This window comes from Budorcas taxicolor, chromosome 21 (assembly GCF_023091745.1).
Source record: "Budorcas taxicolor isolate Tak-1 chromosome 21, Takin1.1, whole genome shotgun sequence".
Lineage (NCBI taxonomy): Eukaryota > Metazoa > Chordata > Mammalia > Artiodactyla > Bovidae > Budorcas > Budorcas taxicolor.
In genome coordinates this window covers 45,468,152-45,484,798 of record NC_068930.1, presented here as the reverse complement: position 1 = coordinate 45,484,798, position 16,647 = coordinate 45,468,152, and the positions used below count along the sequence as shown (strand labels likewise).

General features: G+C 32.8%; 1 protein-coding gene across 2 annotated transcripts in view; it reads left to right on the top strand.

Moving 5' to 3' along the window:
* STRN3 (striatin 3) overlaps positions 1-16,647 on the top strand; it is a 104,947-nt gene that overhangs the window by 67,277 nt on the left and 21,023 nt on the right. The window contains exons 7-9 of one of the 2 annotated variants that reach the window (XM_052659487.1): positions 612-753; positions 6,080-6,190; positions 15,705-15,845. In XM_052659487.1, the coding sequence (XP_052515447.1) occupies positions 612-753; positions 6,080-6,190; positions 15,705-15,845 (394 nt within the window). The remainder of the gene's footprint in view (positions 1-611; positions 754-6,079; positions 6,191-15,704; positions 15,846-16,647) is intronic. The other variant, XM_052659488.1, reaches the window with a different exon arrangement.

Here is a 16,647-nt window from a genome sequence, read left to right as displayed (position 1 = left end):
TTGGGATTTTACAGTAATGTGGGGAAAATTCCAGTTTTCCTCAAATGCCTCCAGTCTGTAAAAGCAGTTTTCAGCCTTTCTGCCACATACTCATGTGAAACATGGGTGAACAGATGTTTTGATTTTTTTTTTTTTTTTGGTGGTTGTTCTGAGAAGCATTACTATAAATTCCACAGCTATTGACTTGCATTATTGTCCTTATTAACTATGCCATATCCTTATGAGTTATGGACTATAGGTGCAGTTTTCAGTGAATGAGGTCAATTCAACACAACATACTGGAATGTAAGTGACTGCACAGGTCTTTAATGGAGTTACCTGTAAATCTCTTGTAGCTAGAGACATTCTTTGTGAGGATCATCATATTTGAAGATCAAGATTTTAATCATTCTTAGCCACAACACTACTTGCATCACACTTCAGAGCACTATTGACAACCATTTCTCTAGGATATAATTTGAGATTGTTGAACTCTCTGGAAAATCTTAAGATTTTTGTTTCTAAATAACCTAAAAATGGGAGTGCAAAAGTAAAGATAATTGTGTGAAAACATAAAGGACACCTTTACAATTTATCATAAAGGTAATTCTTGGCTTGTGTTCCCTTTACAGATAGGTAATGAAGGCTTAGCTGCTGACCTAACTGATGATCCAGATACTGAGGAAGCACTGAAAGAATTTGATTTTTTAGTAACTGCTGAAGATGGTGAAGGAGCTGGAGAAGCACGAAGTTCAGGGGATGGCACAGAATGGGGTAAGGTGATAAAGAAATACAGGGGTGGGAAAACATCTAGGCCTTAAATATGTATTTTATTAAATATTGTATGTGGAATGTGTGTATCTGAATGTATGCTGGCAGTTAAATTAAGAGCAAGGAGAAGAGTGGTATTCAATAATCTCAGAGTATTTTGCATCAGTTTATTTAGATTTGGTGGCTAAACTGTTTAATATATGGCTTTTGTTGAATTTTGATTTTTGAAATTTGTCTTGATTTAAAATTGAAGCATTCAGTTAATTTAGAAGTCCAGTTCCTTTCTTTTTAGCAGATTTTTTTTAAGCATGTACACAGTTTTAAATATTCCCATGATTTAATTTGGTAATAGATTTGGGTTTCAAGAAGGTGACTCTTCAGTATGCCTGTATGGTATACCTGATCAGATAATACCATACAGGCATACCGAAAAGAGTCATCTTGAAACCCACATCCATTGGGTTGCAAATAGACACGACTGAGCTCGCATACACACAGTAAAGCTATTAATTCTGAATAATAGCTCTATAATGAACGAGATTTATTGAAACTACTGAACTTTATTACATATAACATTCACTGTACAAACATGTTAAGAGCCTAGCCTTTGGAAGTGATCTGCTGCTAATAATAATCCAGCTATAACTAAAAGGGTTAAAACAATTCTATTTATACAGGGTTTAAAAAGCCCATTAGAAAGTAAAATATAAAGCGTACAAAGAATTTTAAGATAATAGCTTAGGTCCAGTGTGATCAATCTTTCAATTAAAAATGTTTATTCTGTACTTAAACAGCTGATTTCACATTGTATGGCAGAAACCACAACATGGTTCAACAATTATCCTCAATTAAAAATAACTTTAAAAAACATGTTAATAATAGACACACCAAAAAAAAGTTCATTCAGTCAACATTTAATACCAACATGTTCCTGGTAGGGAGAACTCAGCTTTATTGGAGAAGAGTACTAAGTATTTTAATGCATATTTCACATGAATACCAAAATTGCTTAATTACTAGCAAGAGAAATTATCACTTGATTTTTAAAAACTACTTTGGTGATAAGGAGACACACTTCAGTTTATAAAAATGCCTCATGTATATATTTAAGCTGAGTATTGCTAATAGCAGGAGAGACAGAACCTGAGAGATAACGTTTATTGACTGTCCTGATACAAATTGAGTACTTGAAAAGTCTGGATTTTGTTATCAGCATTCTCATTGTTGATGATTGTCAAGCATGATTTTTCAGATCTTCTCCTAAGTGGAGGGAGAGGAGGCCTATTAATTGAAAATTAAAAAAAAACAATTTCCACAATTGTCTTCTAGACTTTGAATATACATGTTTGTACTTACTCTTTGAAAATTGCTAAGTTATAGAAGTTTACCCTTCTTAAGAATTAGTCTTGCTCAAGAGGACAGTAAAAATATCTAATTTTCTTCTTTCTTTACTGTGCAACCTATCAATGTTGGAGATACCTTATTTTTTCCAATAGTTTCTAAAGTACTATTTATTTTTTCTAAATTTTAAAATAATTATGGAAATATATTTAAATTATATAAATATTTATCTTATAATTCATTTGGTTTTTTTGAAGGTTTAAAACCCACAGATACATGTATGGAAGGAAATTAAAAATCATCAATAACAATGTTATGTAGAGAGAACCATGATTAACATTTATATCTGTCTGTGTTTAACAGGATTTTGCTGTGTGCTGGTTTATAACCCACACTCCCACTTATTATTCTTCTGTGACATTATTTTTAATAAGTGCATAATACTTTGTCATTATGTTTGATTATTTATTTATCTGGGCACTACTGATGCCCAGATTATTAAAGGGAGAAAAAAAGATGGAAAGCGGTTTTCAAACATTTGTGTAGCTAAATCTTGGCACATTTCCATTCCTATTCCCTTCACCTAAAATTGCTGAAAGTTTAACTGTCCATCAGAAGAATATAAAAATTTTAGGAATTTAATTTGTATAAAATGGCATTACTTCTGTCATAAAAAGTATGCAGTTGATTAGTCCTCCTGTCCCAAAACTTTTGACTGTAGAACAGTTTCAAGAGAGGACCTAATTAGTGAATGATGACTGTTGATACTTTTATTTACTTCTGCTTATTAATATTTGAGAATGACCTGAATCTTTTTGTGTAATGGAAATAACCAACAAAGTCTCTTCCTTCCAGACAAGTCTAAAGTATCTCTAAAGCATTTTAAGTTCTTAAGATGGAAAGGACTCTGTTAAGAACAAAATGATTCAAGTAATTTCTTTCCCTAAGAAATGAAAACTATCACAGAATCTGTGCAGTGTTTTTTATAAAGGATCTATGCAGCAATTTTGAATTTTTCATTTTTACTCAATAGGTATCATACTCAGGTTTTTTTCCCAAAGCAAAGAGGCTGAATATACAAATATCCCTTTATATTTATTTACTTACAATTTGAGTTTACTTACAAATGGGAAAGTGATTTTCAGATTTAAGTTACTGGGTAAAGGACAGATTTTTTTTTTTTTTCTTTCTAACTAGTGTGTAATAATAAAACATCCCTGTATTCACCCACATGGGATAATCTGTGTTATTTTTATTTTGTATACTAGCATAGTACTCAAATATCTCTGATTTTGAATTCTTTTGTTCTATGAAACCACTCCTTTTTAGAAAGCTTTTAAAACTTTTTCGTCTGTTAGGGTAGTCTGGATTTAGTTTTAATAGTTCTTAATTCTTGGCATAGTCAGAAATATTGGTGAGCATTTCTGATTTTGCTAAACATTTTAAAGATGTTTAGTTATTGTCTGCTGCACTTTCAAACTGTGGTCTGTAGAATTTATAGGACTACAAAATACTGACTGTGTTTAAATGGATAGAGTACTAAATACTTGAATAAAATTAGTTTCAAGTTTATGGTACACTGAGTAGATTTAATTTCTTTGCTTTGGTAGTTAGAATCACAATAGAATTTTAGGCTTTTGTGGTTTTGAGTTGTCAAGGATCAATTTTTCGTGTGTATATTTGTGTTTTCTTATTTAAAAAAAAAAAAGTACCCCTAACTTGTTCAACCTCATTTCTTGGTATTTTTTCCCCCCTAGATTTTTTTAAAACAGCATTAATATGTAGAAGATTATGCTGCCTCTTCCTTTTTGCTCTTAACTATTTCTTATAAGCAATATCAAATCAGCTGTTACTTACCAGGCAAGTTTCAGGATGTTTGTGCACATATGCATTCACCAACCTGTTCTCTGCACTGCCTTAAGTTTACCTTTGTTTTCTAGATTCAAGTTTATCTTGCAAGTAATATTTCTTTTTTTCTTAAGCTTATCCTTTTTACTCCCTTTGCTTTCTCACTTCGCTACTCTTTGCTACTCCAGTTATAGCATTCACAGCTTTACTTTTTATACAGAGGTCTTTTAAAAAACTCCTGTTTAATTTCATGTGTAAAGTTTATACCACTGAAGGTTTTTGTTGCTGTTTCTATGAGGTTGACAAAATTTGCTCCAAATGTGTCCGTTTGTCCCTTTTAAAAATAAGAATTACTAGTTTTATTAAAATGAGCACAAAGCAATTAATTCTTTAGATCGCTTTTTTCTTAGCGTATTAGATAAATTGACAGAACGATTCTTGATATAACATTGTTTTCAGGAAATTCATGAGTAGAGTACAGGAAAAGTGAATTTTCTCTTTAAGTCAGTATTACGACAGTATTACAATTTGCAGATTTGATAATCACATGTGTAAATTTCAGGCTTTGATAACCTAGTTTCAGCTAATTCAAGTTAGCATATTAAAGTTTTAAGTTTAGCTTTTTACACACTGACTACCTAAGGTAGAAAATGATGGCTGTTTTAGTAGGAAAACCTCAAGGTACAGAAAATTGAATTTCTGTGTACCCTTTTTTTTTCCCCCTTAAGAGGCTTGCAGAATCTTAATTCTGACCAGGAATCAAACTTTACAGGCAGTGAAAGCACCAAGTCCTAACCACTGAACGACCAAGGAATTCCCTGGTGTAACATTTAAATATGAGGATCTTTTATGTTTGCTACAAATAACTGTCTATAAGGAAAAAGGATGTTTTTTATGTCCACCGTATATTGAGGCCTATGGAGTTTATAAGCCTTATAAGCCAGAAATATAATAAGTTATCAAAAATTGTGAAAGTATATTTTCTCTAAAATCTCCCTTTTATATCAGTCTTCTTGATTGACTTAACTTACGTGTTTTGGTATAATTTTTATTTAGTAATAGGGTTATGTAAATTAACTCTTCATTGATCTTCAACAGAATGTTAAACTTCCAAATAACAGCTTTAAACTTAAAAAGTAACAGTTTAAAACTTAAAAGATGGAAAAGCCTTTAATACGTAAAATAATTCAAATAGACATATTTTTGTTTTGCCTTTTTTTAATGCTGTTTTCCTCTAGTATTCTATAGGGTAAATTTTTTATAGGCACAAGTATTTACTTAAAACAAATATGGATTTGTTTATTCAGCTAAAATAGCTGAAGTACCATCTGTAACAGATGTACAGCAATGTATGTTTTCACTTCTCCATGCTTGTCACTGCTTTTATCTTACCCTAAAAATATCAACTCTTAAAAAGTTCTTCTGTGGAATTTGAGTTTTTTTTTGTTTTTTTTTGTTTGTTTTTTTGCTAATCTTAGTTGTAGACCAATGGAAGAAGGTAATGAGATGTTGAACTATTTGGATGGGATGGGGGCAGAGGTGGGATTCTCTGAATGCTTTGTATGGATTATTTGAGACGTATTTTGGAATTACATGTATGTATTATATTGGACTAGAATGCCTCTCCATTAGTACAGTTAATCTTGTGCATGCAGAATCAATGTGACAGAAGGTGCATGAATATTTTCATCAATAAAACAGCACTGACCTTTCCAGCTTGCACTTTTTTGAGTAGTTCGCATGTAATTCATTTATTTGCTTTTATGATGCTGGCTGAATAATTTTTTATTAACATTTTTATAAAGATGCAGTGATCTAATTTTTGTAACAGTAGATTTCTATTGTCAATCCATTGTAAAAATATCAGTTACCACAAGAATAATAACCTTCAAATTTGTAATTCATAGAAATGAAGCACCATTTAACTATTGTTCGTAGTACTAATGTTTAGAAACTTACGAGATGGGCTTTCAGAGTTTGACTTGTGAATACCAAAACTGAGACTGCACCTTTAAAGTACTTTGAGTATATACTGTCAGTACATTTTTATTATGATTATATAAAGCTATAACAGTTTATTGCGAACAGCTTGCATTGCCAACTGCTGATTTTTTTTCTTTTAATAATATGCTGCATGTAGATAAAGATGACCTCTCCCCAACTACTGAGGTTTGGGATGTAGACCAGGGACTAATAAGTAAACTGAAGGAACAGTACAAGAAGGAACGAAAGGGGAAGAAAGGGGTGAAGAGTAAGTGCAGATTCTATTATAATTCTTGTGTTCCAATCTTTGAGAAAAAAGAAATCTTCAATTCTGATTTTTTGTCTTTAACTTCTTTATGTTTCATACAAGGGGCAACTAACTTTAAACTTTGTCTGTTGTATATTTGAAATTTATTTGAATATAATTTAGGAGGTATGGGAAAATCAAGTGGGATATTATTTTAAATATGTGGATAAGGATGAAGGAAAGATTTTAAGGTTTTTGTCTGTAAACTTTGAAAAGTTTGCAGAACTCTTAAGGAATATTGGCCTTCAGATGAAAAATAATAGAAATTTGTTTAAAAGGAAGAAAGTATAAATTTCTCTATTTTTGATAGAGTATTACTGCTGTAACTAGATCTTATCCAGGTTACATTTCTTAGTTTCTTAGAATTCTGAAATACAGTGAATGGGAAAGCCCTTTCCGTAGTTTGTACTGTCTGCTCTTAAGCCAACCTCAAACAATAACAGTAGCAAAAGAAAAAAAGCTCTCCTAGGTAGTATTTTCTTGGCTACTCTGGTAGAGTAAGGTCAGGGGAGTAAGGTAGTGGTGGCAGTAGGGTTTGTTTGGTTAATAGCTAAGTAGCTTTGGATGCCTTGTTGTATTTTTCACAATTAATATCTTGACCAATGTATTTTGAAAGTATATATTTAGCTACAGCACCTCTCAGTGAAGTAATTCATTTCCATTTTGTGAATCAGGTTTAAGAACAGCCACATGAAAATCATCTTCAGACCTAAAAGTATTGAATGAAGGAACTGAAATTACTTTATTTTGAACTGGCTGGCCATTGATTCCTCTAGTCCAGCTTTTTTGACTGTGTCTAGGAGAAAACAGTAGGTGACAACGGCAAAAACCGTATAGACGTTCTTTCACGTTCCTTCTCTGGTGACAGAGATACTAGTGTATGAAATGGCAGTTGCAGTGGAAAAGGGTGTAAGTTTCCTCCAGTAAAGCAGCTTTTGAGTGGTTTAATGTCTTGTAGAGGAAAATAAGGAGTTTTGGAAATTTTACCTGTTATGCACTTCTCTTCTATAACCTTTTGCTAATTTATGTTGTTGCATGTGAATTCAAACTGTTCTCTAAGAAATTTCTTACTGTACATTGAATTGCTTAGTGTATTTAAAGATGTTTAATGCTGGGCAGGGACTGTGTTTCAGCTTTAACATCTCTTCCCTATATAATTAATGCATGTTGAGTATAAAAGTACTTTTGCATGATTGAGCATTGTAATATAGATGTGGTGATATTAGAATTTTAGGGTTTAGATTTTTTTAATTTCTTTTTAGAAATGAAGTAGTTTACTTAAATATTAGGTTACTTATTTTGTATGTGTTGTTCATAAACTGACTTCCATGCTGAAGATTTCTTTAGAAAATGTTAGGTAGTGTTGCTTTTAATTCCAAATATAGACACCCCATTTTTTTCCTGATAGAATGTTTAGATCTCTATCTGTTGCTGTTGTTTAGTTGCTAAGTCGTGTCCAACTCTTTTGTGACCCCATGGACTGTAGCCCGCCAGGCTCCTCTGTCCACAGGATTTCCCAGGCAAGAATGCTGGAATGGGTTGCCATTTCCTTCTCCAGGGGATCTTCCTGACTTAGGGATCAAATCTGTGTCTCCTGCATTGGCAGGAGGATTCTTTACTACCTAACCACCGGGGTTTTTGGTTTTGTTTTATTTTTTACACAAATGGAAGGTTTCTGGCAACCTTGCTTTTTTTTTTTAATGAGTATTTTTAATTAAGACGTACTTTTTTTTAAAGGCGTAATGCTGTTGCATACTTAGTACATTATAGTGTACACATAACTTTGTTTTTATTTTAAAGTATATATTTATTTTTGGCTGCACCAGTATTTACATGTGTGATCTTCATTCTTCCTTGCAGCCATGTGGGATTTTTGGGATTTTTAGTTCCAGCATGCGGGATCTAGTTCCCTGATCAGGGATCAAACCCAGGCCCTCTGCCTTGGGAGCGAAGAGTTTCAGCCCCTAGACCACCAGGGAAGTCCCAACACATAACTTTTATATGCACTAGGCAACCAAAAAAATTTGTGTGGCTCGTTTTATTGTGACTGAACCCTCAACATCTCCAAGGTATGCCCGTGCCTTTTTGACGTTTAGAAAGAAGATAAAAGTCAACTTAAGGGTTTTCTTGTTTTAGGTTTTACATTTTTCTGAAATTGTTTTTTATTGAAAAAAATACCTGTTTAAGAACTGTTAGAAACTGATGAACTGAAACTAAAGTCTAAAATTCCCATACAATTTTAATTAATTTTATTTAGTAGGATCATAGTATACAGTTTTGTTATTTGCCTACTCAGCTAACAATTCACAGAAAATATCCGTTCATGTCAATAAATATTGTGCCATACAACATTTTCACTTGTTTAACACTTTAAACATTAACATTAACATTGTTAAACAATCACTTGTTTAACATTTTCATTTGTTTAACTTTCTTTAAACAAAGCTACCCTATTGTCAAACAGAATATTTCAGAACCCGATATGAGAAATGGGTAAAAGGAAACTACTGTGATTAAATCAGGAGCTGGCGACTTCGGATTCATGCCCTGAGGTTTTCATGTCTCAGTACTGTTTTCTTACCAAAATGCAAAATGTGTACCGTGTTATTTAATTTTTATTTTGTGTCTGTCTTTTTAAATGAGCTAACTTTGTTTAAATAGCCATAAAAGTAATATATGCTTAATGTAAGTATTATATAGAGACACAAAGAAAAAAGTAAAAATCACTTGCAGTTTGATAACTCAGAAATTATATTTGGCATATATTCTTCCAGCTGTTTCTAAATGTTTTTATACATAAACCTCCTTTAACAATTTGCAACAAGAATATCATTGCTTTTAACTCATTTTTTCTTAATTTTCATTAGAGTAGATGACTAAATACAGTTTGACTGGTTATATAGTATTGCATTTTGTGGATTTATCCTAGCCTCCATTAGTTAATCCATCAGATTGTTTCTCATTTTTAGTGTTTTTATGAACACCAGTGCTTTTAACGTTACCCATGTATATAGATAAAAAGCTGAGGTTTCCAACAGTGTCTCAGGAATGAATAATTAAGAAATAATTGTTCCTTTTTATACTTCCTTTGTGAATTAGTTAAAAACTTTTTACTCTTAAACATAGAGTTCACTGTAAAAATGTTGGCTTTGAATCCCTGCCGTGGAAATAAATTTTTCTTTAAATTGGTGGGTAGTAAATTTAGGTCTTAATCTAGGTAGAATACCATATTAGTGCTAAGATACAGCTTTTCATGAAAAGATTGAATTCATGGAATTTAGTTAGCATTTTTATTATCTGTTTTCATTGGGTTTTCTGATGTTTTCCCAGATGTGGCTTTGTATAATAAGTTAAACTAATTTATAAACTGAAGCCTTTTCTTTTTTTCCTTTATTCCAAAGTGTGAATTAGTCATACCTTTTGGATTGTAGCACTCAGTTTCTACAGATTTTTCCAGCTTCTTAGAAGAAAATTATTTGCTTAACTTTAGCACATGAATTCAGCAGATGTAATCCAATCTAAATGCCTTTTTTTTTTTTTTAATGGGGAAAAGTGGCAAGAATGCCAACTTTTTAACTTTGTAAAGTCTCGACCATGATTTGACTCTTAAATGGAAAGGGTTCTGAAATCAGAATCCAGGAAGGTAGTGTTTATCTGTCTTCCAGCTTGTCCACTCCATTTCACCCTGCTTTTTTCCTACCTTAGGCAAAAGGAATGACTTAACAGTGAACAACCTTGCCTTGGACTATAAACACAATTCAGTATTAATTTCTTTCTAAGTGACATATGCTTTTTCAATTAGTATTTCTAAAAATGAAGACCATGAAACTAAAGAGATTTGTTACAGTTATTTTGGTCTCAAGCTTCAGAAGAGTTAAGCTTCCTTTTCCTTGTAACATTTTCTTTTGACATAACTTCAAACTTAAGGAAAAGTTATAAGAATTTCATGCACTTTCACACAGTTTCTTTAAATGTTAAAATTTTACTACATTTGCTTCATCCTCTTGTCTCTTTAAATATGTACTTTTATTATTTTGAACACTTCAGAAAACTAAGTAGTAGACATGTTGTTCCTTAGATACTTTAGTGTGTGTTTAGTTCAGTTCAGTTGCTCAGTCGTGTCCGACTCTTTGTGACCCCATGAACTGCAGCACGCCAGGCCTCCCTGTCCATCACCAACTCCCAGAGTTCACCCAAACCCATGTCCATCGCGTAGGTGATGCCATCCAGCCATCTCATCCTCCGGCGTCCCCTTCTCCTTCCCCTAATCCCTCCCAGCATCAGAGTCTTCCAATGAGTCAACTTTTGCAGGAGGTGGCCAAAGTATTGGAGTTTCAGCTTCAGCATCAGTCCTTCCAATGAACATCCAAGACTGATCTCCTTTAGAATGGACTGGTTGGATCTCCTTGCAGTCCAAGGGACTCTCAAGAGTCTTCTCCAACACCAGTTCAAAAGCATCAGTTACTTTACCACAAATGCATTCTCTTATGTGATCACAGTACAATGGTGGAAATCAGGGAATTAACTGATACAATACTATTATCAAATCTAAAACTTTGTTTTCTGTTATCTTTAAATATGTTCTAAGCTTTCTGTAATTGGGGAAGAAAGTTGGGGGGGGGGGAGTTCTGAGTTAGTCTTTTGTTAAAATCTTTGATAGGACTTCTCCAGCTTTCTATGGTCTCTCTTTTTGCTGTATTTCACATATAAGTAAAAACATGTAGATCAATAACAAATCACACTGTGTGTAGCAGCTGAAATAAGGGTAAAACATCTGAAGCTTGGAACCTTTATTTAGAATATGAAGGAGGAGGTAATAATCTTTTTAAGACTTTGATATGTGTTTCAGTTTTTTCAATGTGGAAGGTTTAAATTATGGATTATAATATGTTTTCCTTTGATAAGTGCTCTTATTCTTGCTTTTTGTTACTCCTATACTATTTTGTACTTATAAAATTGTAGCTTATAAAGAAAGATTAGATTATTTCATATCCTTTCTTCAAAAGATTTATATGCTTTTCCCATTTCAAAGATAGGGAAAGATCTCCATTTCAAAGGTTCACATTCTGAAACATTTATGTTTACAGATCTGAGTCCTGGTCAATGAATTTGTCTTAATTGTTCTTATTTATCTTACGTTTCCTGTCTTCCATGTGTAGAATAAGATTTGTCATTCCCCTTCTTTACTTTACTCTTGTTACTGAATAGCTATACATCTCCTGACTTGGTTATTATACATTGGAAAACTTTTTCATTATTTCTTTTAATGCAAATTATAAGTATCCCTGGATAATTTTCTAGTTTTCCTTTTTTTTTTTCTTCTTCTTCTTTTTTTTAGTTTCATAGTAGTATTTGTCATTTGCTATTCCAGATTCAGGATAACAAACTTTCAAGAGGGAATGAAATTTTTGTATAGTATGACTTAAGTACAAATATCTTTTTATTAGGCATTTTAGAACATTTAAAGAGAAATTATTTTGTATCAGTAACTTTTAATAGGCCTATAAAAACACCTTGACACATACTATAAAGTGACTATGATGATTATGCTGCCTCTATTTTGGAGGGAGTATAAGGAGTCCATAAAACCATTCAGTATCCTGCGTCAAATCAAAGACAAACAGTTGTTTCATAGTAAACGAGTATTACTTTCAACTAAGAGATGCGGTTGTTTTCTGTTTCTGTCTTCAGTTTCACACTGTTAAAACAGACCATTCAGTTCTTCAACTCGGTTTCTCTTTTTTTTTTCCTCCCCCGAGAAAATAATTGAAGCATTTTGACAAGGGGCAGAAAGTATCAGTTTGACGCTGTTTTCAGTCAGTACACATTTTCAAGCTGCAGAAACACTTTGCAGCTACCTAGTTTTTCTTTACTACTGTGATGTCATTTTTTTTAAGATGCCAGTTGTCCTATAAAAACTTTCTTTCAATTAGGGTGATAGAACATATAACAAATCTAGCAAACATGATATAACTAAACCCTTTTATTCTAAAATAAACTTAAACCTTTGCCAGATTGCCTGCTTCACTTCAGAATATAAGGCTGATTAACAAAGGGAGGCATATTTGAGAAGGGAAAATGTTAGATTCAGTTTAAAAAAAAATACTGTTTTTTTTATAATAATAGAGTAATGGAAAGATAAATTTCATGTCATGAGTGTGTATATTTGTGAGTGTGAATTTAAAAATGCTAACAACAGCAGTTCAGTCCATCCATAGTTTGGCTTTTGCACAACATACTGTTTTTCATTTTCCTAGAATCTATTCAGAGGATTGTGCATTGGTATAGACTTGATGGCTGTGGTTACGAGGTAGATGGGTTATTATATAATTCATAGTGGTAGAAGAACATCTTTTCTTGCTGTTAAAATTAGGAAGAGTATTTCCTCTATAGATTATAGAGTAGTAATTGAGAATCAATTCTTGTTTAATCCTTAGTGAGTCATCTTCAGTTATGCCGTTGAACATTTTAATAACATTATGTATGATCTATTACACTAATACCATTACAGTTTTCTCGTTGCGAATCAAACTTCAAAACTTTCATTTGAAATTGCATTCGTTAGAATTGTATTTAGAATATTAGATTTAGAAAGAGAAAAAAGAGCGTTAAATGTGTTGTTAGTTGAAAGATGTTCTACATGACAAGTGCTAGATAAGACTGTTAACTTCTGGTTAAGAAATCCGCTTTCATCTTTTAGCAGTTTTTGAGAAACTAGAATTAAAGCAGGGACAATTCCACCTTTTCCCTAAACTTGCCACTGTGCCACACAGAAACTAATGTTTGGTTATAGTATACAAAACAAAAAAAGTAATAATAATTATATGATTTGGGAGCCTTTGTTGGAATGTTGCAGGAAGGGGCATCCCTTCCCCAGGCCCAAGAGTGGACTCTTGTCTAATACTTAAGAATGAATTGTCAGAGGAGACACACATGCTCCCAGAGCATGAGACTCTGTTGGAAAGGGGCCTCTGGCTGGAGCACAGGAACGAATGGGAACCTAGGAGGACTGCTCTGCCTCGTGGCTGATAGTCTCAGGTTTTTTAGTGGTAGAATTAGTTTCTGGGTTGTCTCTGGCCAGTCATTCTGACACAAGGTCATTCCTGATGACCTGAGCATCCCTCAGCCAAAATGGATTTCAGCAGGGAAGATTCTGGAAGGTTGGTAAGACATAAGGACTGGCGTCTCCTTTTGACCTTTTCCAGGTTCTTCCAGTTGGTGGTGGCTTTTTAGTTCCATGTTCCTTACAGGGCCTCCTATTGTAAAATAACTCATACAAGTGGTTACTGTGGTGCCTGGCCAGGGTGGGCTGTTTCAGTCAATGTTTCCTGTAACATGAACATTAAATTTCATGTTGTTCCCTATTTTCCTTTTCTTCCATATTTCCTAGTCCGTGTATTCAGGAAGATGTGACTTGATAGGATCTGTAATGATAAAACTTTTCTTGTCTTTATTATATTTATCATAGGATGAAATTGTTTATAAGTAGTATCTAATGAAGTAAAAGTTTATGGTTTACATAAGTATAATTAGAGTCAGCAGAGGAAGATCAACAAAAGCCTCACGGAGGAGATGGAAGTGGGTGCAGGAAGTATTCTCACCTTTCTGGGGAATAAGTAAAGACAGATATGATAAAAATACAGAAGAAGAAACCCTGGTGAATATATTGTAGGGAAACTGCTCTGACTTGAAAATTAGGGAGACCTGTATTATGGAGCGCTGAAAGATGAGATTGGACAGGATCATCAGGAAGCACATGCAGGGTTAAGTACAGGATTTTAGTTAGCTTTGATTCAAAGAGTATTGAAGTGCTGCTTGTGATTTCAGAGGAAGGAGTGATAAGATCAATGTGATGATTTTGGAAAACTAATCTAGCCAAAGTATTCAAATGTGGTGGAAGGCAAATGGAGTTGGGAGATAGGAACACCAGTTAGGAACCCTGTGCAGTAATTTGTAAGAATGAAAGCATTGAGTAGAATAAAGTCAACAGCAAGAAAGAGATTGATCTGAAGAGCACATAAAAGGAGGGTTTGTTTTTTTTTTTTCAAAACAGATTCTCCTTCATCTCCGCTTATAAGCTGGAAAGGAATTCTTAGGATGTAGTTACAGAATTTTAAGAACAGAAATCTAATCAGTGGTGTTGGTACTCATAAGTGGGAAAGTTATAAAGGAGAGCTATTTTGTGAGAAGAGGTAACATTGATCTTCTTTCATGTTGACTTTCACTGATGGTTAGACATCCAGTTGGCAGTTTTTCATTTATTAGAGAGTTTATTTAGTCACTTTGTCAGGGAGAAAATCCTCAGATAATAACTGAGTTTCTCCATTGTATACTTTAGAAAAAAAATTCAGACTACTTGACACATTGTATCCAGAAAGAGTTACTTAAGCATTTCTAAAAAAGTTAGGGATTGCTGTGAAATAGTTAATAAATGAAAAGAAAAAGGTAATAAATGTGTAAGATTCCACCTGTTTGCATTAAGCCTTACCATTGTACTACCTGGCATTCTGTTAGGGATACATAGATGAATGATAGTTCCTTTGGAATTGCTAATATTCTAATAGCTGTAGTAAAATTGAGTGATTATATAGTCTTAATTAGTCCATCAGTATTAATGTTAGTAAATATAGTCTTACTGTGTGGCCTTGGATTTGCCTATTTTAATTGTTTCACTTATATGTTGACTATAAAGCATTTTCTTTTAAAACTATTTTCTTTCAAAATACATAAGAGAAATGATTCTCTTGTCATTTCTGACGTTCATAGTTAAAGAGATCCCATGATATTAGATGGTCCTGAGCTTTGCATATTTTGGCCTGAATTATCCCATGTACCAGTTGAAATTCTCTCCTTAAAGCTTATGCTGTGATTGACTTTTCATACTATGATGAGAAACTGAGAACTCATGGGTGAATCAGGTTTTTCAAATTTGGGAAAAGAGAAAAAACATTTGAGGAAAATTGGAGTTGATTTCTTAGTGACAGATTTGTGTGACTATAGCAGGAAAATATCCACATAAACACAGGGAAAGTTAAATGTTTGTTGCACCCTCGTAAAAATCATTTTTACTTATTTCTTTGTTAACATTTTTAAATAGTGGATTAAGTTGGAAAACCTGTTTTATTCTTTACATTGTTAAATGTTAACTTAAATACCACAATTTTTTGTTTTAATATCTTCTGTGTCTGAGCTTACAGAACTTTGAGTAATAAACAGCTCAATTTTGTGTGTGTATCTCCTATTTATATATATGTATCTCCTCAGAAATAGGAAATATCTTAAGTGTTAAAATTATTTCCATATTTTGGTGGGGAGGTTGATATGGAAAATTGAAGACACCTTTGATTATATGAGGTCTTTAATAACTGCAGCTTCTTAAAAATAGCCTGTTTTGGTAATAAATTGGTTTTTAAGGGTTCTAGCAAGTCAAGCAGTAGCTGTTAAATGAACCTCTACTGCTGACATTAATTTACAGGGGTCAACAGGACAAAACTCTGCGACACGATAGCTGATCTGGGAGATGATGAGCTGCCCCTCATCCCTTCAGGAATCATAAATCAGTCTAGGTCAGCCTCTACTAGAATGACTGATCATGAAGGTGCAAGAGCAGAGGAAGGTACAAAATTTAGCTACCATGTTTATTTACATTGCAGATGACATTAATTCCAAATCACATTTCCTTAATATACAAATTTGCTGCTGTTTTAAAATGCTGAAGATCAGCTTATATGATCTTCAGAGAAGGTTTTGGGCAAGTTCTTGGTGTAATTGTCTTAGAAATTTTGAAATTTTTGACTTTTGCTTCCTCATGATTTTTTTGCTTTTGATGTTAGGTGGAATTGTTTCTGTTATGTATGATTTCAAAGTACCTTTCTGAACTGTGACTTTAGTTTACAGATCTAGTATTAGGAAATTAGTATTTTTAAAAAGACTTAAAATAGTACATATGGGAAAGAATTATTTAGTTATTTGTCATATTGGTTAAATTTAGCAACTCGTAGTAACTCACTTGTTAGGAGACAGTTAAGTGCCAAACATTGTGCTTGAAACTTTATGTATATATTATTTCTAAAAATGTATAAAATGATTGCCTAATTTAATCATTTTATAGAATAAGGCAACATCATTATTCTTTAACCCGGTACCAAGCATGTACAACTTAGTAATGAATTTTAAAAAATTTGCCTAAATTAGAAATGGGCAGGAATTGAAACTGTTTAGGCTTTTTTTCCCATAACTGATTTTAGGTAAAGATAACATAGATAACTTGAGTACTTTATAAATCTAGGTTGAGAAAGTTATAATTCTAAGTTATGAGACTGAATTTTAAGGTTTATTGTGACATATAATACCTACAAAAAGGATAATCCATTATCTAATAACTTGACATATATATTGAATTTTATTGATATTTCTAC